The sequence below is a fragment of the Heloderma suspectum genome, chromosome 1, assembly GCF_057233095.1.
Source record: "Heloderma suspectum isolate Gila_16-S chromosome 1, 16-S_ref, whole genome shotgun sequence".
In the NCBI taxonomy this organism is placed as follows: domain Eukaryota; kingdom Metazoa; phylum Chordata; class Lepidosauria; order Squamata; family Helodermatidae; genus Heloderma; species Heloderma suspectum.
Window position 1 is genome coordinate 18,418,709 of NC_139458.1, and position 23,154 is coordinate 18,441,862.

The window sequence follows — 23,154 nt, forward strand, 5'->3', positions numbered from 1 at the left end:
CTGTTTAGGTGCCAGTCGCAAAGGTATTTGTGCAAGCTCTTGGGTTATAGGCAAATCCTTCCTTTGTTTATCTGTCTGATGATTTTATTGCATTGCATTAGATATTTGTGATTTTAGAAGTATGATTTTCATGGTGTTTCTGTACGCTATTGCGTTTATGAAGGGTGATAGCTGCCCTGGGCTTCTTGTGAGGAAGGGTGGGATATAAATACAGTCAATCAATAGTCAGTCAGTCAATCAAACAATTGCAACAACAGCAGTTCCTATGTTCTATAATGGACATTCTTCAGGCCAGAAAGAACGGCATGTGGATCTTTCTGGTCTTGGTGAAAAACTTTTAAGGCAGGTTGATGCACTGCTTTAGTTTTCTTGTGGCTTGCGCTATTTTTTTGTGGCAGGTAGTTGGTGGATGCACACGCAGTGGTGCCGAAGCTGGAAAGAGTGCTGTGGCTTTCGGTGCCACAGCTTTAAGGACTGGGTGGAACAGCTCTGACGTTGCCTGAAGCCCTTTTCAGCAGCAGGGAGAGAGGAAGGGGCTGGCTATCCAAGCGTACAGGGGTGGGGGTTGGAGGATGCATAGCAAGGGAGGAGGCAGTGGATGCTAGGCAGGTGTGCGGAAGTCTAGGTGGGTGAGTTTATTATTAAACCCCTAAACGAGGTTTCTTGCATAGACTCACTCCTGCTGTTTCCATCTCTGTCTCTCCTTCCCGCTGTGTTCTTTTTTTTTTTTTTAATGGTATTTTTCCCCTGCCATGTTCTTAATGACATGTTGTCCTTCTTTTCTGTAGACGTTTGTGAACGACGTGCGGATCCCCGACCAGAAATACATCACGCTAAAACTGAACGACGTGATCCGCTTCGGCTATGATATCCTTTGGGGCCTGCCCTACAGGCAGAATTGCATGGGGTCTTCAAGCTGTAGTTAAAAATCAAATCAAATCTGGAGGGCATCAGGTTGGGGAAGGTTCTTCATTGCCTCATAACAGTGCCATAGTTTCTAGTTCAGGGGAAATAATTGTTCGACGTTATTCTGTACTAGTCATTTATAGAGCAGAGGGCAAAGGCCTGTTCTTGTTGTTTCCTCATTGGACTCCTCCTCCTCTGAGAAAGAGATGAAGGCCCCAGCAGAGGATGATGCCGAGTTCCTGCCAGGGCCCTCACCGCAACAGGGGCCTGAGTCTGTGGAGGAGCTTGCTGAGCTCCCAGCCACTCAGAAAGAGGGGGACTCTGCCTCAGAGGAGGGGGCTAAGCAGCCCCCAAGTCCCAGGGAGTGACGGTACCGGAGGAGGCCGGCCCAATTTAGGGAACCTTGTTGAATTGCAAAGCTGCGGCACGGGCCTACTTGGGAGGAAAGGGGCTCCTCATGAGCAGGGCTCTGACCAGAGAGTGCTAATGTGCTGCAGCTAAGCCATGGGTGGGACTCGGCAGGCTCTGTTGTTAACATCCTTCAGTGTCTACCTAGCCAGTGTTGGAAACAGCACCATTCCAAACAGCTCTAGTGCCTTACACCTTGCTCTGTGACTGATGCTCCGTGATACTGACCCTTGGACTCCTTCTTGACCCTGCTTGTGACTGCTAACTATGTTGTGACCTCTGCCTGCTCTTGTGACCACTCCTGCATTAGCCTGATCCCATGTATCTGACTGCTTGCCTGTGCTTGACCATTTGCCTGCTGAATTGACCGCTTCCTTGTTTACATCCCTGCATTGGCTAGAAAAGAACCAGGACCTGTTTCAGGTGGGACAGTTCTCTTCTGCCCCAGGGGACAGGACGAGATCTAATGGGTGGGACTCGGCAGGCTCTGTGTTCTAATCACAGTAGGGCAGGTTGTGGTTGAACATTAGCAGAAACATCTTAATGATCAGAGCCATTCAAGAGTAGAGCCAGTAACCTTGTGCTGATGGGTCCTCCCTTCCTGGAGGTCTTCAAGCAGAGGCTGGACTGATATCTGCTAGGGATGCTCAACCTCTGGATTTCCCGCATGGAGCAGGGAGTTGGACAAAGAAGGCCTCGAATCCCCCTCCATCTTTCTGATTCTGTATCTACATAGCAGTATGTTCTACCACTGTAAATGATCTAGATCCACGTAGGCCAGCAATCTGCTTCCAATGGTCAATAGCTGCATGGGGCGTAGCTCAGTAATAGAGCAACAATGCTGCATGCAGAAGGTCTCAGGTTCCATCCCTGACGTGTGCAGTGTTAAAATGACAAAGCGGCAGGTGTTGGCCAGTCCAGCGGACAGTACTGGGCTACATGGACAGATCGTCTGACCTGGTCATAAGGCAGCTTTCTTGTGGTCATCCAGCATTTTGCTGAGTTCATAAGGTCCAGGACTTGGCTTGCTTGCCTCCAGAGTCAACTCTGGAATGCGGTGTCTGCCGGAAATCACGCAGATGCTCTTGTGCCCGAGAGCTGCTTGGAGACCAGATTACTTTGTGTCACGAATGCAGATAATGCTGTAATCAACTCGTGAAAGATGCCGTGCAAGTTGGGCTAGGAACATAGCATGTGGGCAGATTGATTTCGCAGCTGGAACCTGTAAAATAAGGAAAACAAGTTATGCTGATGCCTGGTGGAAGGCAACTTGCACAACCTGATGGCCATTTGAAGGCCACGTATTGTCAGCGATTTTGTGCAGGCCTTTTTTCTGTTTTTTTGTTAAATGCAGTGGAGCTGGTGGCTCCAATGTCAGCAGGGCGGTGAATCCGCTCCAGGGTTCAGAACCAGCCAGAACTCTAAAGGAGCTATCCAGGGTGTGGACTGAAACCCAGAGCGGATTCGCTGCCCCGTGGACATTGGAGCCACCAGCCTCCACTGGTTTAGTGGGAGCCTTAGGCCATTTTTCTGCCTAACCATGCACAGGATTGTGCCCTAAGCGGGTTGCATCACTGGCACACCAGCATTCTGAGTCCTCTGCCTCTGCTGGTTAAATGTTGGCACTTTGTTATTTGTGCTCCCCTCTCTTCTTGTTTTCATTTGTTTGCCATGTGTTTGGGCTGGAGGCAGGTCTGACAATGGGGGAATGATCTCATGCAGGTTATGTCCAAGAACAGATTTGGGGATGTTAAACTTGGTTTGTTCCACGATCTGTACGACGAGCCCTTGTGTCAGAGAACAGTGTGACATGCCCCCATCCTCTCTTCGCCCTCCCTCATTCTCATTGACCTTCTCTTGGCGCAGAAATCAGGTCAGTGGTAAAATCCTCTTCCTAGTTAGTAAGGCAGCGATTTTAACTAACTTCCTGAATGATGCAATGATAACGTACCTATCTCTTGCTTTCCCCCCCTTTTCATCTCTTGCTTTTGTTTTCTCTCTACATTTCAACGTTGTGTGTTTAGAGTGCAAGCCCAGGCATTACCATCAGTTGTCCCTTATTGGTAAGCCATATTTTTCGGGTTTGTTTTTGTTTTAAAGGAATTACAGTAGGGCTGGCATTTCAGTAGATCTTGGCAGCAGGCACAAATCTCTCTGAAATCCTTGTGTCTGTTCAGGTCGTTGTGCTGAGTGTGTGTGTGAAAGAGAGGGGCGGGGAGCAGGTCTATGGGGAATCTTTTGCTGAAAGGAAGTAACTGCAAACAGAATTATAGGTCTCATTCCTGCAGCCTGGTGCAATTTACTCCTTCCCTCTCTACTGTCCTACTGGCATTTTTAAAAGCATCCTGCCTGTTCCCTTCTTCTTCAGCTCTTTATAGCTCATGCCATCTTTCACATTGCTCAAGTCAGCAGTGTTCTCATGCAGAAGGGCATGCATCTGGCCACCGCGACAAAACTAGCGGGTTTCTCCAACTGTGCCAAAATGTGTCCTGTCCTTGGTCTGTTAATGTAACATTTACAATCCTTCCCTGCATTTTCAGACTCTCCCAAATTATCTCCCCCTGACCCTCTCTCAGCCCCACTCCTGCCTTGTTGGCAAAACAGAAGCCATCTCTTCTGTGCAGCCGTAAATCTGACCTATGTGAATCTTACCCGTTCAAAATGATTCGCTGCAGTTACTGCACTAGGTTCTTGCTATTATGGTCTTCTCTAGTCTGCTGCCCTCCATCAATGCTGGGACTTGCCCTCTAGATGTGTTGGACTGCACCAGGTTAGGGAAGGCTGTTCTGTGGGAAATTACTTTGTGTTGTGTGTTTGTTGTTGGGAATGCAAAGGCTGTCTGGTGGGTGTGGTAGATGCATTTCACACAGTGCAACTGTATTTCTGTGCCTGTCTGCCTGCCTCTTTTTTCAAACACAGGCCTTCCATCGATTGACCATATGGAGCTTCCAAGTTCCTGAGTTCATGATGGAGTTCTGAGCTTTTATTGGTTGGGTTCGCCATCATTCCTCAACTGTGAACCCTCATTGGGAGGCCTTCTTGCTTTTGACCAATGGGGCAGCTTCTTCATCGCTTGGGCAAGCCTTTTCCTATATGCTGCCATGCTCTCTCAAGCATCCACCTTCCCCCCTTCAGCTGAAGGTGGTGCCTGTCTCACACATGGAGATAGAATAGATCTGGCCATGTAGGAACTGTCGTGTTCCCCAGCCTTAACCTGTCCCCTGGCTCCGAAGAGGACTCAGAGGCAGAGGAGATTCCCTCCATTAATCCAGTCCCCACTAGGCCAGGGCCTCTCAGACCAGAGGATATGCCTCTTCCTGACTCCTCTTGTGAAGAAGACACTCCACCATTACAGCTTTCGCCACCTCCACCCCGTAGGAGTCAGCGGCTACAAATCAAGCAATAGCCCTTTAAGGAACAAACTACTTCTCTGAGGGGGTGGAGTTAACTGCAGGTCTTGAGCTGCTGGCCTTTATAAGGCTTCAGAAAGCCTTTGACTGTTGCTGAGTCAACAGTTTTCCTGGCTTGAATCTCAGCTAACTGGGAACTAGCCAAGGTTCTGGAAGACTCTGCCTGGTCTAACTTGCCTGGTTATTCAGCACCTTTACACTGGGCTGGCCTCACCTCGCTTTAACTGGCCTTGACCCAACCTGGCTTGCCAGAACCTTGCCTGTATGTACCTTGCTGGGTTTAGCTCCTCTTGAACCAAGAGGGCTTTGAACCAAGTTGGACAGGAACCATCTGTCCATGCATTCCTGGAAGGGGTGGTTTTGAACCTGGCAGAGTCTGTGTGTCTGACAGCCAAGGGATGGGGCAGTGCCCTTGCCAGCTGCCCCCAAGGAGCAGGGAAGCGTGGTGTGACCTGTGCAGCACAGAGACAGTCATATTATGCCTGTGCGACGGCTTCCACAGGCCAAGAACGACATCGGTTTGTGACCAGGCAAACTACAGCAGCATGAGTTCCAATTCCTGGCCTGTGTGCCAGAGCATGCTAGTGTGCCTTGAAAAGTTAAGCCACTGTGTTTGGGAAGTATTTAACACTCCCTCTGCCCCTAAGAGCAGTCAAGGCCCATGGGACAGCCACCCTTCCCCTCTGCCAGCATATATCGCAGAAGTGTTCAACCTCTTTCAGCTCACGGGCTGCATTCCATGCTGCAGAAGCTCTCGGGGGCTGTATTCCAGCAGTGGGTGGGGCCAAAGGCAAAAGGTGTGGGGAGAAAAATACCATTGTATTTTAGCTTAAAAGTCTTGCTGCCGGTAAGTACACCTTAGGAGAGGGATTTCAGCCTTTTCAAATGGGGAAAAAACTGCACAAAAGCCAGGAAACCTCCAAATCACTGGTGGCTGGTGGAAAGGGGGTGGGGCCAAGGGAATGGGGAAGAGCCATCTGGGGAACGCTGGAGGGCCAGATTTGCCGCAAGGTGGGCCAGATTTGGCCCCCAGGCCGGAGGTTCTACACCCCACATATAAAAGAGCAATATCTCAAGGGAAGGAGTAAAGGAATACCTGATGTAGCCCATGCTACAGCTCACAAGTGTTGAGGAATCTCAGAAGCATCTCGGTTCCTCAAAAAACATGATCCCATCCCTGCGCCTGGATTGGCCAGGCAAAGGAGAAGACGAGATGCCAGGAGAGCATATTGACCGGGAGCTCTCACCGTGGCCAACCTGCCCATTGCTCTGTTGGCAGACTAATAAAGTAGGAGTCTCCTTTGAGCATCAGAGTGAAAAGTGCATCCAATTTTAATCCAGAAAACTGGGTCACGGGCATGTGAGTGTGTTATCACAAGTTTGGGAATCGCAACTACAGCGCTTCAGTAGCGGTCCAGCACTGGAGCAGCCTGGGCCGTCCCTTTGACTTCCTTGGTGGCTGGTAAGTGCGTTGGGTCCTCCTGTCCTCTTGCCAGTTACTCTGGGATGGCAGTGGCACACTGGAGCATGTACTGTTATGTACACAACCACTTCTGAGGCAGACAGATTCAAGTTTTAGCCTTAGCCACTGCCATCTGTTACCATTTAAAAAAAGACCCCAAAGTAGCGTGAGCAGCTCTTCATGAGAACAGTCATTTGAAATGAGCACAATGCACTCCACTCTGTTACAAGGGCATGTCCTAGATTGGTGCAGTGATTCTGACCAATTGAAGTATGGCTTAATCTAACTGCAGCAGGGTGGAAGAGGAGGGGGGAGCGAGAGGCGGGTGATGGTGGAGGGATGAATGATGTCATAGCATTAACTTTCTCCTTCTTGTGTGATTCTGAATCACCCACTCTTGTCCAGTTGAACATCTGAGTGTCCTGACATTTCCCTATACAAACGATTGTAGTTTTAGCCACAGGCTAATCCTAGCTGGTGTTTTGTGTCAGGCTTTTAAAAGATGCAGTGACTTCCTCCTTTATTATTGGTGCTGCTATTAGCATTAGCATTATTATTATAGTAATTTATATTTCCCTACTTGTAAAACAAAACACATTGGAAACTTTACGCTTTAAATAATACCGTATGAAACAAAAATATCCAGTTTTACAGTTTGATTATATAGTTTTCAGTAATACATCGTTTTCACTAAAAACAAAATGGCTAAAATTATCCCCAAACATGGTAAACAAACTTCATTTTTGAGCAAAGAAATAGTCTGTGGATCTTTCTTCTCTAACTCTGACAGTCTTAAGGTGTAATCCTATGCCTGTTTGGCCAGAAAAAACTCCTACATCTCCCAGCATTCCCCAGCCAGGAATGCTGGGAGTTGTAGGACCTTCTTCTGTCTAAACATGCATAGGATTGTGTCGTTAGTCAGTTTTAACCATATCCATCACATCCCAAACCCTTTGAGAACCACTCTGTCATAGATGGGGAGTCTGTCCCTTGCCTGCTATTTTCATTTTGCCATTCTAGCCACTGTTCCACAATCTATCACTGTTTCAAAATTGTCTGAGATTACTGTTGTTTGTGTTACAAGGACTTTTCGGTGAGGTGCTTTTACAGTGGTTTCCATTAATGTAACAGTTGATGAGTTCACCTAAACGTGTTCATTTCCTTAATATTTCCTCCACATGCCAACATGTTTGTGTTAGAACATATCCAGCACAAGGTCCCAGAAGAAGCACTCAAGGTAAGCAGTTGAATTCCTTTCTGTGTGGCAAAAGTGTGAATTTTATTTATTTATATTTTATTTATTACATTTTTATATGGCCCAATAGCTGAAGCTCTATGGACACAACACAACAATTAAAAGCATAAAATACAAGACAATAATATGCTGATGATAAAACACAATATAAACGTTTAAACATAAAATATAAAAATAATAACCAAACAGACGCTAGTAGTAGTGGTGCAAAAACGTAAAATACAATAAGGGAGAGTCATTTAAGATGGGTGGGGAACCTCTGAACCGGGGCCAAATCCAGCCCGCTGGCATTCCCCAGATGGCCACGCCCCTTTCCCTTCCCCAGATGGCCACGCCCCTTTCTGTTCTCCCCCACCAACCGATCGTTTGGTAGTTTCCCAGCTTTTGTGCCTTTTCCCCCCATTCTAAAAGACTGAAATGCCTCTCCTAAGGCTTAGTTACTGGCACTAAGATATTTAAGCTAAAATCTGCTGGTATTTTTTGTATTCCCGCACCCACCTTTGCCTCTGGCCTTGGCCATCACTGGAATGTGGCCCCCCGAGAGCTTCTCGGAAATAATATTCTGCCCTTGGGCTGAAAGAGGTTCCCCACCCCTAGTTTAAGACACTGATCTACAGTTGGTGAGCTATGACTGGACCTTAAAGGTGCAATCCTAGGAATGTTTAGACAGAAAAAAGGCCCACACCTCCCAGCATGCCCCAGCCAGCATGGCAGGCTAGGGCATGCTGGGAGTCGTAGGCCTTTTTTCTGCCTACACATGCATAGGATTGTGCTCTATGTGCGTTGCACCAGTGCCACATCAACAGTCTCAGACCTCTACCTCTAATTGTAGTAGAAGTGAGGGGTCATAGCTGAGTAGCAGAGCGCATGCTTTGCATAGCAAAGGTCCCAGGTTCAGTTCCTGCTTCTCCAGTTAAAATGAATCATGTAGCAGGTTCTGGGAAAGACCTTTCTCTGCCTTAGACCCTGGAGAGTTACTGCTGGTCGGAGTAGGGAATTCTGGCCAGACGGACAAATTATCTGCCAGGAAGCTTCCTGTGTTCTGACATGATCTCAGCAAATGCACCTTTTCTTATCTCCTGAACATAGGAAGCTGGTTTGTATTGAGCAAGACCCATCAGTCCACCTGGTTCATCATTGTCAATAGCAGCAGCAGCTCTCTCCAGGGTCTCAGAAGGAAAACAGGCATTCCTTTAAATGTGTGTCTAGCAGCTATGTCTTCTTTTAGTTTTTTCTTTAGAGTAGGTGTAGTTCCAGGTCTTAAAAGCCTGTCCTGCAATCCCACATGGTAGGGTCCTGTGAAGGTTTGAGGTCTACAGAGGCAAGGAAAAGAAAAAGGTCAGGCCTAGGGACCTGGAGGTTTTTTTTTGAGAGGAGTAGTTTCATTTCCCCAGTTAAGTTTCATTTCTTCAGGATTGAAACAGTACTTTCAGTTTTGAGGGAGGAGGGTATAAAAAGAGAGCCAGCAAGAGCAGAGTCAGAGAGACAAGAGCAGGAAGAGAGAGCAGGAAGAAGCAGCCTGGAGAAGTCTAAGTACAGCTAGGGTAAAGGAACTTGTGTTTTGCAACTTTTATTTTCTTTTAAGGCCTTTTGTATCACTCAGCTCTGTTGTGTAAATACCTTTACTTGTGAGTTGGTTGCTTTAAGTCACCAGTAAACTGTTGTGGTTAAACCCTGTGTCTAGAGTGTCAGTCACCGCACATCTACAGCCTAAACCCCACGTTACTGGGAAGGGAAAGGTAAAAGAAAGAAGGTGGGACTCTTAAGGAGGCAAGAAGTCCTTAAGGAATTGTTCAGGGGGTCCAGGTCATAAGGGGAACCCTGACTGGTCTTGATTGGGCCCCTGCACCTACTCTAGAGTAAAAATGGGGAAAAGATGTAGCTGCTAATCACACATTTAAAGTTTTGGCCCTCGGACAAGGGACTTACCCAGACCTACCTGGAGATGCTAGGGACTGAACCTGCATGGCAAGACGCACCTGGTGAAATATGTTCTTCTGCATTACTATTAAAGGCAGACTGACCAACATGTGATCATCAAGGCATGTTTGTGGGATGCTGATAAGATTATTGAAAAAATCACAGCTTTCTTTCACTTTTTCTTCCCTGATTTTGTTCCTTCTTTTTAAAGTGCTTCAACAGTGTTTGAATAATATATAACTACAATGTTTGTGGTAGGCTCATAATTTGGAAAACCCTAGCACTGCATTAGGGCCTCCTTTTCAATATCAAAATGTAAGCAATGAATGCTGTTCATTTGGTTAGTTGCAGTCAGATCCACTCCTCTCAGGAACTCAGAGTGGCAATTTCTCTGTTGGGCCTAATTAGAAAAGGGAATGAAAATAAAGCTGCCAAGATGGTAATGCCCTTATACAAATCTGTTGTGTGACCGTGCTTGGAATACTGCATACAGGTTTTAATTTTTGTGAACCGCCCAGAGAGCTTCGGCTATTGGGCGGTATAGAAATGAAATAAAAATAAATAAATAAATAAATAAATAAAGTTCTGGTCACCACACCTAAAAAAGGATATTGTAGAGTTGAAAGAGGTGCTGAAAAGGGCAACTAAAATGATCAAGAGACTGGAGCACCTCCCTTATGAGGAAAGGTTACAACATTTGGGGCTGTTTAGGTTAGAAAAAAGCAAGTAAGAGGAAACATGATACAGGTATATACAATTATGCATGGTGTGGAGAAAGTGGAGAGGGCAACATTTGTCTCCTTCTCATAATACTGGGTCATCCCATGGTGGGAGATTCAGGACAGAGAAAAGGAAGCACTTCTTCACAGACCACATAGTTAAACTGTGGAATATAGTGATGGCCACCCACGTGGGCATCTTCAAAAGGGGATTAGACAAATTTCTGGAGGGTAAGGCTATCAGTGGCTATATATTACCTCCAGTATCAGGGGCAGTACGCCTCTGTAGCCTAGTTGCTGGGGAACATGGGCAGGAGGGTGCTATTGGACTCATGTCCTACTTGTGGGCTTCCCATAGGCAGCTGGTTGGCCACTGTGGGTACAGAATGCTGGACTAAATGGGCCCTTTGTCTGATCCAGCATGGCTGCTCTTACGTTCTCATGGTGTTCTGGCCTCACAACACCCCTGAGGAATATGTTAAGGCTTGAGAGTGATTTCACACATAAGGTGTAACATGATTCTTGCTTGAATCTGTCTTGTAATGTGTACATTATAACCTCCATTGGCCTTAATGCTAGTTCACAATTACAAATGGCTATTCTCATAAACAACAATAGGACATTATGCCTAAACAGCACATGAGGTGATTTAGGCCTCATACGTGAAAATCCCTTGAGAGACAGCTCAAGGTCACACAACACAACTCTGAGCACTCTACCACACTGCCTTTGAACCAGCCAGTGTGGTTCAAAGTGTTGAATTTGGGTCTAACTCCCCACCTGAGCAATGAAGCTCGTCTTGGGCCAGTTACTGTCTCTGAGGCGAACCTACCTCATAGGGTTGTTGTGAGGCTAAAATGCTGCCCTGAACTTCTTGGAGCAACTGTGGGATACAGATGGGGTAAATACATATGCAGGGTTTCCTATGTTCAAATCCAACACAACTGCTTCTCCAGCACACTGGCTCTCATGAATGCTTTTGGATTTAGTTGGCTGAATCCCCAGCTGTCTGGGATTTAGTAGCAGGAATGGACTTCTCATGCTCCCACCCCTCAAGAGTGTGGCATATATTGTGCACAATCTATCCAGAGCTTCTCTTGCTCAAGTGTCCTTGATGTGAACAGGTGTTGTGCCAAAAGCACAGATACACCTTTGCACCACCGCTCCCTTTAATTTCAACAAAGCTTTCCCATGAGAAATTCCCAATGTATTATGCTGAAACATCTTAGATGAGAGTTAATCCACCCCCCCCGGCAGTTCTGTTGTTTTGCCAAGACTGTTTCTTGAGTGATAATTTGATGCCTCCGCCTATCCCTTAGGACAGACTGCCATTACATTTTCAAGCTTTTGCCCCGAATCTTGAGTTCTAGAGACTTGTTTTGTTAAAAAAAAACCAATGTCAGCAGAAAATGTTGAGAATCCTGTGAAAATCCTTGGCTCAGGCAAAGATGAGATGTAGGCTATGATTCCCATTTTGGTTACCGAACTTTGAGAAAGTGTGTGTCACTTTGTAAGAAGGATGGCGGACCTGACCAATGTTTTTGCCAGGTGCGACATGTGAACCGTAGTGTTTCTGGAAGCACACTGGGGGCAGATTAGGCATCCTGCATCACTTTCAGTGGCAGGACAATGGGGCAGATCTTTGGCAAAGATCAGGGATTTGAAGTGGATAGAGTAGCTTACTTCCGCAGTGGGCTGTATGAGCCTTCCCCAACCTGGTTCCCTCCAGATGTGTTGGACTGCAGCTCCCATCATGCCCAGCCAGCCTGTTACAGATTCCTGGCTTGTTGTTACATGCAAACCAGGAATTGTGGTTTCAAAGAATGGCTGTGCTGGCTGGGAGTGATGAGAACTGTGGTCATAAGCACATAATTAAACTATGGAATTTGCTACCATAGGATGTAGTGATGGCCACCAATTTGGATGGCTTTAAAAGGGGGTTGGACAAATTCCTGGAGAAGGCTATCAATGGCCACTAGTCCTGATGGCTATGTGCTACCTCCAGTACCAGAGGCAGTGAGACTATATACACCAGTTGCTGGGGAACATAGGTGTGTGTGTGGGGGGGGTGCTGTTGCGCTCATGCCATGCTTGTAGCTTCCTAGCTGACAGATGGTTGGCCACTGTGTGAACAGATTGCTGGACTAGATGGACCCTTGGTCTGATCCAGCAGGGTTCTTCTTATAAGAACATAAGTTCTGTGTGAATGTAAGTTCACACAATGGTCAACCAGCTGCCCACAGGAAACCGACAAGCAGGACATAAGTGCAACAGCACCCTCTCACCCATGATCCCCAGCAACTGGTGTACATAGGCTCACTGCCTCTGATACTGGAGGTAGCATATAACCATCAGGACTAGTAGCCATTGAGAGCCTTCTCCAGGAATTTGTCTAATTCCCCTTTAAAGCCATCCAAACTGGTGGCCATCACTACATCTTGTGGTTGTGAATGCCATAGTTTGACTGTGCACTGTCCTTCCATTTCTCTGTCCTGAATCTCCCACCAATCAGCTTCCTAGGATGTCCCTGGGTTCTTGTCCTGTATATCTGGTCCCATACATCTGGAAGGCACCTGGTTGGGGAAGGCCAGGCTGTATGAACAAGGCCCTTTGTGCTTCTCCACAAACTTCTCGTACTGACGTTTGCACCCCCACCCCCTGTCCCCAGTAAGGAAAATTTCTGATGGCGTTTTCCCTTCTTGTTAATCTTCCTTGTAGAAATGAAATTGTGTCCACTAATCCACAGGCTTGGGCTATCCCAGAATTGAAATCGGTTCACTCTTGCTTCCTGTTCTGCATCTCCATCTTGTACAATGTAGAGCTTTTGTGTGTATACAAACACAAACGCTTAATGCTAAACCAAGAACCCCATGCTCCCTTCCTCCTCTCGTGCAGCAGTTTTATTGTTGCTTCTTCCTGACTTCTCATTACATGTGAACCCGGAATGATAGTTTAAAAGAAACTTTGGTCCATTCTTCCCCACCCTGATTCTGTCCAGATGTGTTGGGCAGATCTGGACAGCACCCTAGTTGGGAAAAACTTTTCTAGGCTATTGCTAAACAAACCAATTGCTAAATAAACCAGCTGCAAAGCTTGGATTGTTTTTCTGGCATGTTCAGCAAACTAGAGTTTTAGTTTTAAACTATAATTCCTGGTTTTGCATTTAATAACAAGCCAGGAGTCTGCAAAACAAAATTCTAGTTTATTCCTCCTCTTGTTCACATGAGAGGGGAGTACATGAGTCTGGCGCTTTGCACAGGCCCATTCCTACTTCTGTATGTAATGCTAAATTACGGTTGAGATGCTCAGGTCGGAGATAACAGCAGGGATTCCCTCTAAGGGAGGGGGCTTGGAGCCCAAGCCCCGCCCCATGGAGGAAACTTAGGAGGTTCCACAGGCTGGATTGGGGAACCTGGCAGGGTGGAGTAGGCCTGCGAGCTGGGGATTCTGCACCCCTGGTTGAATGTTACGTGCAAATCGGCAGATGTTATGCACACATGGTTACTATGACCTAGCAAATGAGGAAGGTAACCTTTGTGTTGGAAGCTTGTGTACTGTGCTTATCTTCTTGGGTCAGGTGGCATGGGGAACGGGTAAAAGAGTTTTGCTTCAAATGAGACCAGTGTGTGGGAGAACAGGAAACCTTTGCACTTCTTCTCTTTGCATCTGTATTGCTTCAGAAGCTGCTGTTTTAGGGCCAACGTAGATAAGACACCAGAAAACCCTGATCAGATCTCTTGTCTCTTTAATTTTCTTTTTTAAAACCAGGCGTGGTGGGGAGGGGGGAAATAGGTTTGGGAGGGATGGGAGTTTTAATGCTTTCCTGCCTGCACAGTTTTCCTCATGTAAATTCCTCCCTCCCCCAGCTACTCTTTGCTTGATCTACGAAAACAGCTGTGTGTGTGTGTGTGTGTGTGTGTGTGTGTGAGAGAGAGAGAGAGAGAGAGAGAGAAAAGATTTACACATCAGGAAAATGAAAACTGCATGAAGGGGGGAAAAGCTTGCTTGTTCCTCCCCCAGGATTGTGGTCCGAGTTTGAATGGGGCTGAGCAAGGTCCTCTATATCTACTTTTGAAATAAAATTAAAGAAACAGGAGATCTGAATAATATCCCATCATGTTTGGCCCTTAGAGGCACGTTGTTCTTATGGGTTATGAAGGTTTCTAGATCTCATGGCTGCTGGGGACAGTTCGAAAATACATAGAGTGGCTGGACACTTCATTTTCTTCCCTGGGGAAAGAAGGAGGTGTCTCTTCAGGTTTGATGGTATAAACAGAAGGATGTATCACGCTGACACAGTGATGTGTGAAGTTGAGAGTTTCACAGCCGGGAGATTTCCCTCCCTCTGGGATTATGAGTCCCGGTTCTTTGCCCTGTTCTTTGTTATTCCGAGGTTCTGTTGCAGCTGCTCCTCGCTCCTGTCTAGTTTCACATTGCCCTGTACACACCATGTCTCCTGCTTTCCCCCCTCCAGCATGAGAAATACACCAGCCAACTTCAGATGAGCTTTAAAGGCACAGCAATGAAAAGGGCGGAACAACCAATGGAACACGGTGGAGATATTGAATCGCCCCAAGCCAAGCTGGAGAAAGGCGAGAAGAAAGCAATTACAGGTACCTGTTGAGAGAGAAAAAACCAGTTAGTCAAGGATTGGAACAAGCCCTTCTCTCCCTCTTGGGAGCAGAAATGCAGGCTGTAACTTTGGAAGTGTTGCTGTCGATTTGAGGCAATAAAGCCTTGGTTTGTCGTATCCATTTCAAAATGAGATGTGTTAGCCGAGGGCAAAGACTTGTTCTCTGCTGCCACAGAGGGCTGAACTAGAACTCATGGGCCTACGTTACAGGAGGGTAGATTTTGGCTGAGCATTAGGAGAAACTTTGTCAAAGTAAGAGCAGTTCGACCATGCAAGCAATAACCGAGAGAGGTGGTGGGCCCTCCCTCACTGGGGGTCTTCAGGAAGATGCTGGCCACTTTCTGTTGAGGATGGTATGGTAGAGCTGGAAAAAGTGCAGAAAAGGGCAACGAAAATTATCGTTGCTGGAGCATCTCCCCTATGAGAGAAGGTTACAACAGCTGGGATTGTTTAGCCTGGAAAAAAGGGGAGACATGATAGAGGTCTACAAAATTATGCATGGTGTGGAGAATGTGGATGGGGAGACATTTTTCTCCTTCTCTCAAAATACTAGAAATCGGGGTCATCCTATGAAGCTGATTGGTGGGCGATTCAGGGCAGATAAAAGGAGGTACAGTGCATAATTAAACTATAGAACTCACTACCACAGGATGTAGTGATGGCCACCAATTTGGATGGCTTTAAAAGGGGGTTGGACAAATTCCTGGAGGAGAAGGCTCTTGATGGCTACTAGTCCTGATAGTCATGTCGTACCTCCAGTATCAGAGGCAGTGAACTTAGGTACACCAGTTGCTGGGGAACATGGGTGAGAGGGTGCCGTTGTGCTCATGTCCTGCTTGTGGGTTCCTGGTCAACATCTGGTTGGCCACTGAGTGAGCAGGATGCTGGACAAGATGGACCCTTGGTCAGATCCAGCATGGCTGCTCTTATGTTCTGATTCTGGATTTCCTGTGTTGGACAAGGTGGCTTAGGAGCAGTGGTGTAGTGGAGCGAAGGCTTGCAGGGTCGAAGTGCCAGGACCTTTTGATCAGCAGGGACGACAACATCATATACCACCCCTCTCAGACTTCCTTTTTCCCTCTGAGCTTAGTTGCAGTCCCCCTGGTAGCTGGGGGAAATGGATTTTTCTAGCAACATTGATAGATACGGATTAACACAGCTGCCTGCGTTTTTTGATTCTCCTTAGGGGCGTGGCTATGGGGACTGACATGAGGAGCACCTGCATGTCAAAATTTACCACTACACCACTACCTCCAAGGCATGATCCTACATGTAATGGGTGGGGGGAATGTAGCTGGTCCCTTGTGTTTACCTGGGTGCTTCCAGGCAGAGGGTTTCTTACCAAGGCACTGTGCAGCTATCTGTCTTTTCCTCTGTAATGGTTTTTTTTTCCTGGAAAGATGGAAGAAGCACTGGGAAAACATGGGAGGGCTACAAATTGAAGATGAGGTTGTCTGGACACCCCCCCATCCCAACTGAAAACCTTGTCTGCAAGCACTCTTGAAAGGAAGGCACATTGCACATTCAAATAAAAACTAAATCGTTGTCAGGAGCGCCCTGGCGGCCCCTTTCACTCTACTCCAATAGCTAACTCAAGACACAGACAAAAGGATTCTTTTCAAGGCTTTAATCCTTTTACAACTTAATGACTCTTTCAGAAGCTAATCACCAGCGACTAAGCAAGGAACAGCAGAGTAGTCTATCCTCCGGGTTAGGCAGTTGGTCCCCGTTTGAAGGAGAATCATGGGAAGACCCTGAACTTATGGGCTAGGGAGAGATCCTCCCTCTTTCCCTTGGGTCCTTGGGACACGACCGTTGCTTGAGCGCCAAATGAGCGCTGCGCCTCCTTTCCACGCCCTCCAGCTGTTGTCGCTCCCAGCGTCGGTGTCGAGCGTCCAGCAAGCCCCCCTCCAGCGCTCTCTCACTACCAGGGTCACTATCTATCCCAGGAATGCTGGCAGGAGGAATCTCTGCCAGCTGCTGTGCCTGTGAGAGATGAGTGTGCTCTTCTCCCACGGATTGCTGTTCCTCCTCAGAATCAGAACTGCTCTAGTGTTCTATCGGCTCAGTTTCCACCCTGACAATCATGAACTAGAAGTTAAAGCCTGTAATCCATCCTTCCCCAACCCTGTGCTCTCCAGATGTGTTATGGGAGCAACTCCCATAATTCCCCAATGGCCATGTTGTCTGGGAATTATGGGAGTTGCATTCCAACACATCTGGGGGGCACCAGGTTGGGGGAGGCTGCTGTAATCGTAAGCATGCTTATTTCAAAGAGAACTCCATCAAAATCAAGAGAGCTTACTTTGGGGAAAAATATGTTTAGAATAGGCCCATAAATGTGAAAGATAGCATCATTTCTCTTTCAGCAATTTTCACATTGATTTATTTTTAAATATATCTAGGCCACCTGTAAGGGTAAATACAAAAGAGGGAGAGCTCCCCCTCCCCAGGCCAAAATGTGCTTTGTTCCTTCTTTGTTCACCCTTCCTTACTTATTTTTCCTTGGTGCCACCACTGGAGACGGTTGGTCTTCTCTTGTGTGAAGGTTTTGTTCATGCGATTGTATCCCCCCACACCTGTGCGTGTGTGAATGAATGCGGTCCCCCACAAAAGTTACAGGCTGGACAGGTTTGTCAGATGTTCGTCTCCCCCCACCACTTTTATGTCTTTATTTTCTTATAAATGGAGCATGAATGGCTCAGTCGATTCTTAATGGGTGGAAATACAGAATTTCTGAGAATGTGTACTCTCATGTAGAGGTCCTGATAAAGTTGAATCAGGAGCTGCAACCCTGGAGTGATGATAAATATAATTATCCATTTCAGTCGGGCTTCAGGCCTGGGCATGGGACAGAAACGGCTTTGGTCGTCTTGGTGGATGATATGAGGAGGGCTCTAGATAGGGGTAAATGCTCCTTCCTTGTTCTCCTCGACCTCTTAGCAGCTTTTGATACTGTTGACCACGGTATCCTCCTGGACCGCCTGGAGGGGTTGGGCATTGGAGACACCGTATTGCAGTGGTTCCGGTCCTTCCTCTCTGGCAGGTACCAGGGGGTAGCACTGGGAGAGGAGGTTTTGGACCCGTGGCCGCTCACTTGTGGGGTGCCACAGGGTTCCATCCTCTCCCCGTTGCTATTTAACGTCTATGTGAAGCCGCTGGGGGCTATCATCAGGAGGTTTGGGGTGCGGTGTCATCAATATGCGGATGACACGCAGCTCTACCTCTCGTTCAAATCTTCGCCAAGGTTGGCTGTAGAATCCCTGTCCAAATGTCTGGAGACGGTGAAGGGCTGGATGAGGAGGAATAAGCTGAAGCTGAACCCTGACAAGACGGAGGTACTTTTGGTGGGAGACAAGATGAGGTTGGGGGATACTGACCTGGTGTTGAATGAGGTACGGCTACCCTTGAAAGACCAGGTCCGCAGCCTGGGGGTCATTTTAGACTCCCAGCTGTCCATGGAGGCTCAGGTGTCAGCTGTGAGCTGGACAGCGCCGGACAACTCCATCTGATATAGTGGCTGCGCCCCTACCTTCCTGACCATCTGCTCCCATCGGTAGTACATGCCCTGGTCTCGTCTCGTTTAGATTACTATAATGCGCTCTATGTGGGGTTACCCTTGAAGACAGTTCAGAAGCTGCAGCAGGTACAGAACGTGGCGGCTCGCCTGATTACAGGCAGCTGCCAGCGAGATCACATCACTCCAGTGCTAAAGGAGTTGCACTGGTTACCAGTTGTTTTCCGGGCCAAATTCAAGGTGTTGGTTTTGACCTTTAAAAACCTATGTGGTTCCAGCCCAGCCTATCTTAAGGAGCGCCTCCAGCAACACCAGACAGGCCACTTAACAAGATCAGCCTTGGATGGCCTTCTCTCTGTCCCATCAGCCAGGACAGCTAGGCTGGTGAGGACAAGGGAGAGGGCCTTCTCTGTGGTGGCCCCCGCTCTGTGGAATTCCCTCGCTAGGGAACTCTGCCATGCCTCCTCTTTAATAAGCGTCCGCTGCGCATTAAAAACATGGTTGTTCAGGCAGGCATTTGGGGTGGATTAGGGTATTTTTTATGATGTTTTTAATGTAGAATTGTATTGTTTTAACTGTTTTGTTGTTGTGCATCGCCCAGAGTGGCTGGGTGACCAGCCAGATGGGTGATAAACAAACAAACAAATAAAATTAGAGAGAAGCTTTGGGTGACAAATTTACCACTACAATGAAATATAACTTTAATTTGGAAAATAAAACATGCAAATCAAGCAGGAAGAGTTGAGGTAGCAGTGTTTGATCCATTATGGGGTGAAAACCCCAATATCTTTGTTGGGTGATCATGACACACAGTATATTGTGTGTCAATAGACATTCTATGAAATAGGGGCAGGGTTTGCGCTTGTGAGCTCCCAGCCCATCCCGTTCCCACTTCCCTTCTGTTTGATAGAATATAATAAGCTCTATATCAGCTTTTGTGTACCTGGAGTCTCGCAGATGTTCTGGAGTACAATTCCCATTATCACCAGCCAACATGGGAATTATGGTCTGACACATCTGGTGGGCACTGGGTTTGGGAAGTCTGCTGTGTATCGTTAGGTCAAGGGGGATCCCACATCCAAATAAATATGACAGGAAGTAATAGCTCCACTCATAAGAACATAAGAAGAGCCCTGCTGGATCAGACCAAGGGTCCATTTAGTCCAGCATTCTGTTCACACAGTGGCCAACCAGCTGTCGGCCAGGAAACCACAAGCAGGACACGAGTGCATCAGCAACTGGAGGACATAGGCGTACCGCCTCTGGTACTGGAGGTAGCACTCCGCGCTGGTCAAACCTCACCTCCAATACTGTGTCCTGTTCTGAACACCACACTTTACGAAGGATTCAGATAAATTGGAATGAGTTCAGTGAAGGGCAACAAAGATGATCAGGGGACTAGAAACTAAGTCCTACCTACAAGGAAAGATGGAAAGAACTGGATATGTTTGTTGTTCAGTCGTGTCCGACTCTTCGTGACCCCATGGACCATAGCACGCCAGGCCTTCCTGTCCTGCGCTCTCTCCCGGAGCGTGCTCAAGTTCATATTCATTGCATCCGTGATGCTATCTAGCCATCTCATCCTCTGCCGTCCCCTTCTCCTTTGGCCTTCAGTCTTTCCCAGCATCAGGGTCTTTTCCAGGGAGTTTTCTCTTCGCATTAGGTGGCCAAAATATTGGAGCTTCAGCTTCATTATCTGTCCTTCCAATGAGCAGTCAGGGTTGATTTCCTTTAGGATGGACTGATTTGACCTCCTTGCAGTCCAGGGGACTCGTAAGAGTCTTCTCCAGCACCACAGTTCGAAAGCATCAATTCTTCGGCGCTCAGCCTTCCTTATAGTCCAGCTCTCACAGCCATACATTACTACTGGGAAAACCATAGCTTTGATTAGACGGACCTTTGTCGGCAAGGTGATGTCTCTGCTTCTTACTATGCTGTCTAGGTTTGCCATAGCTTTCCTCCCAAGGAGCAAGCGTCTTTTAATTTCATGGCTACAGTCACTGTCTGCGGTGATCTTGGAGCCCAAGAAAGTAAAATCTGTCACTGCTTCCATTTCTTCCCCTTCTATATGCCAGGAAGTGATGGGGCCAGATGCCATGATCTTCATGATGGATATGTTTAGCCGTGACAAAAGAAGACTGAGAGGGCATATGATAGCACTTCTCAAGAACGTAAAGAGTTGTCACGCAGAAGAGGGCCACAACCTCTTCTCTATCACCCAAGACTGTAGGACACGAAATAATGGGCTTAAGTTACAGGAAGGCAAATTTTGGATGAACATGAGGGAAAACTTCCTGAAAGTCAGAGCAGTCAGACAATGGAAGCAACTGCCTAGGGAGGTGGTGGGCTTTCCAGCACTGGAGATATTCAAGCAGAGGCAGGACAGCCATCTGTAAGGGATGCTTTAAAGTGGATTCTTGCACTGAGCAGGGGATTGGACTCAGTGGCCAAAATGGCTCCTTCCAACTCCATGATTCTGTGAAATGTGAGAACTCATGGGCTTGGTGTTTCCTTCTTCCATGTGGTGAGGGGTAGGGGGAAATGCATGAACCCCACCCCACCCACTTCATCATACATCAAGGTGAGAGGGGAGGCTTTTTTGATGTTCTTTCTACATGTTTAGGCTACGACTGGAGAGGGGCAAGTAGGACTGGCCCCTCTGGCCCCACCGCCAATGTCTACATGTGGGGTGTCTGTGTGTGAGGAGCAGTCTTCCCCAGCTGGTGTCCTTCAGGTGTTGTTGGACTGCAGCCCTTATCATCCTTGACCATTGGCCATGTTGGGATGGGGGTGGTTAAGGCTGAGGAGACTGCTTGGCTTCTTCCTCTCCCCTCAACTGCAGATTCTTAGTGCCGTTTTGAAGACCGGCCATTTCCCTTGGAGCCCTTGTGGCTTAGAAGAGGGCAGGCTGAGGGAAGTAGCCATTAAATTCACTCTTAAAGCCCATCTCGGTTGCAAATAAAAAAAGAAAAGAAACAAGAAGTGATTCTTAGCAGGCCTTATCGGGCCTGGGCCCAGTTACAGCAGTTCTCGTGACCTTAATCTTCCATGTTGTGTATTGTCCTTGTAAATATCCCCTCTAAGCCGGGGTCGGGTATTAGAGCCATCCATTCCCTGCTGGTTCTTTACTCAAGCTGAGAGAGAGAGAGAGAGAGTGACACTGCGTTCACGGGCATACCTCAATTTCTTATTAATTCCTATACTCTATTCAAAGGACACCCCACCCCACCCCGCTGCCGCCGCCTTTGTATCTCTGTCAGCTTTACCTGTGACGGCTCCAGCAGACGTGACAGGTCCCGTACTGCATCACTAGGAGCAAGCCAGACGCTCGCATCCAGCAGGAGCCATTTCCCTGTGATTAGCTGCGACAGCAGAGGAGGGTGAAAGGAGGTTATCGTTTTCTCAGCCTCAAAGGGAACTACCCAGTGGCGGCAGCCGAGATGCAAGCCAGATGTCTTGCCTGGCGTTGCAAAACCTAACCGCCCTCCGAGTGAAAATCCCTAGTGTAATTAATTTTACATCGAGCGCATGACTGTCTTGGCAGCCTCTGGAGATCGCACAAGTGCGTTTATGATCTTACGGACTGGATCTCTATAAACCAACATTTTGGACACTTTGGATAGTCTAGTTGATAATAGATGGAAGGGGTATATGTCAGGGGTGTTGAACCTCAGGTCCGGGGGTCAAATCCGGCCTGCCTAGGGTCCCAATCCATCCCTCTCCTCCAACCACCAATCATTTGGTGATTCCCTGGCTATTGTGTGTGTTTTTCCCCTCAGTGGAACAAGCTGAAATGCCTCTTCTAACGCTTAATTATGCTCGTATTTTGGGTATTTTGCCCATCCCCTTTTATCTTTGGCCTTGCCCACCACTGGAATACGGCTTCTAAGAGCCAGTCCGAAATGGGATTTGGCCCTCAGGCTGAAAGAGGCTTGACAGTCCTGGTATATGTGTTCAAAGCTGTGTTAATACAGAACGTAATAGGTGTGTGAAGACAAACTGAATGCATGGGTGGGGAGCCAGGACTATGCCTCGTAGCCCGGCCCCGTGCTCCTGCACGTCTCCGCAGCGCTGGTCCACTGGCGGTATGTACAGCATTATTGAGAAAGGGCCGTATGTGTGTACAGCCCTCTTTCACTAATATTGAACTAGTGGCCGACAGGGGGCGCGGCCGTGTGTGGGTCTGTACGTGTTGGTGTTTGGGCGGTGTGTCCTCCTTCCCCTCCCACGTGCTCGATGTACATCAGGGTGTTTGAACCTTTTTCAGCTCAAGGGCTGAATTCCATTTTAGAGAAACTCTTGGGGGCCGCATTCCAGTGGTGGGCGGGGAGGAAGGGAAAGGGGGTGGAGCCAAAAATCCCAGCCCCTTTTAGCTTAAAGCTCTTACTGCCCGTGACTAGGCCTTAGGAGAGGCGTGTCAATCTTTTAGAATGGGAGGGAAAATGTGCAAAAGTTGAAAAACCACCACACGATCAGTGTTTGGGGGAAAGGGGTTGGGGCCAGAGGAAGGAGGCCTGGGATTTTTTTTTTTTTTTAAAGAATGGACTTTAGTGACAAAAAAACTCTAGCAGAGTAGATGCCAGGCAAGCTTTCCCTGGGGAAAGAATTCCTCCCAAGAAGGCTGCCTCACTTCTTACCCTGGGGTCATGCAGAGGAGGGCCTCTGATATTAATGCATGGGCAGGCTGATGTGGAGGCAGGCGTTCAGTGGCTACTGGTCATGATGGCAACATATTCCTTCCAGTGTCAGACGCAGCATGCCTCTTAATACCAGTTGCTGGGCAACACAAGCAGGTGGGTGTTATTGCCCTCAGGTGCTGCTTGTAGGCTTCCCATGGGCACGCATTTGACCAATGTAGCAGCAGAATGCTGAACTAGATAGGCCTTTGGTCACCTCCAAAATGGCTGCTCTTATGTTCCTTCCA

The 23,154-nt window shown here is 47.6% G+C and overlaps 1 protein-coding gene across 1 annotated transcript in view; it reads left to right on the forward strand.

The window, feature by feature from the left end:
- CEP170B (centrosomal protein 170B) overlaps positions 1-23,154 on the forward strand; it is a 116,525-nt gene that overhangs the window by 33,090 nt on the left and 60,281 nt on the right. The window contains exons 4-6 of the mRNA XM_084837478.1: positions 789-867; positions 7,365-7,423; positions 14,555-14,693. Coding sequence (XP_084693604.1) covers positions 789-867; positions 7,365-7,423; positions 14,555-14,693 — 277 coding nt within the window. The remainder of the gene's footprint in view (positions 1-788; positions 868-7,364; positions 7,424-14,554; positions 14,694-23,154) is intronic.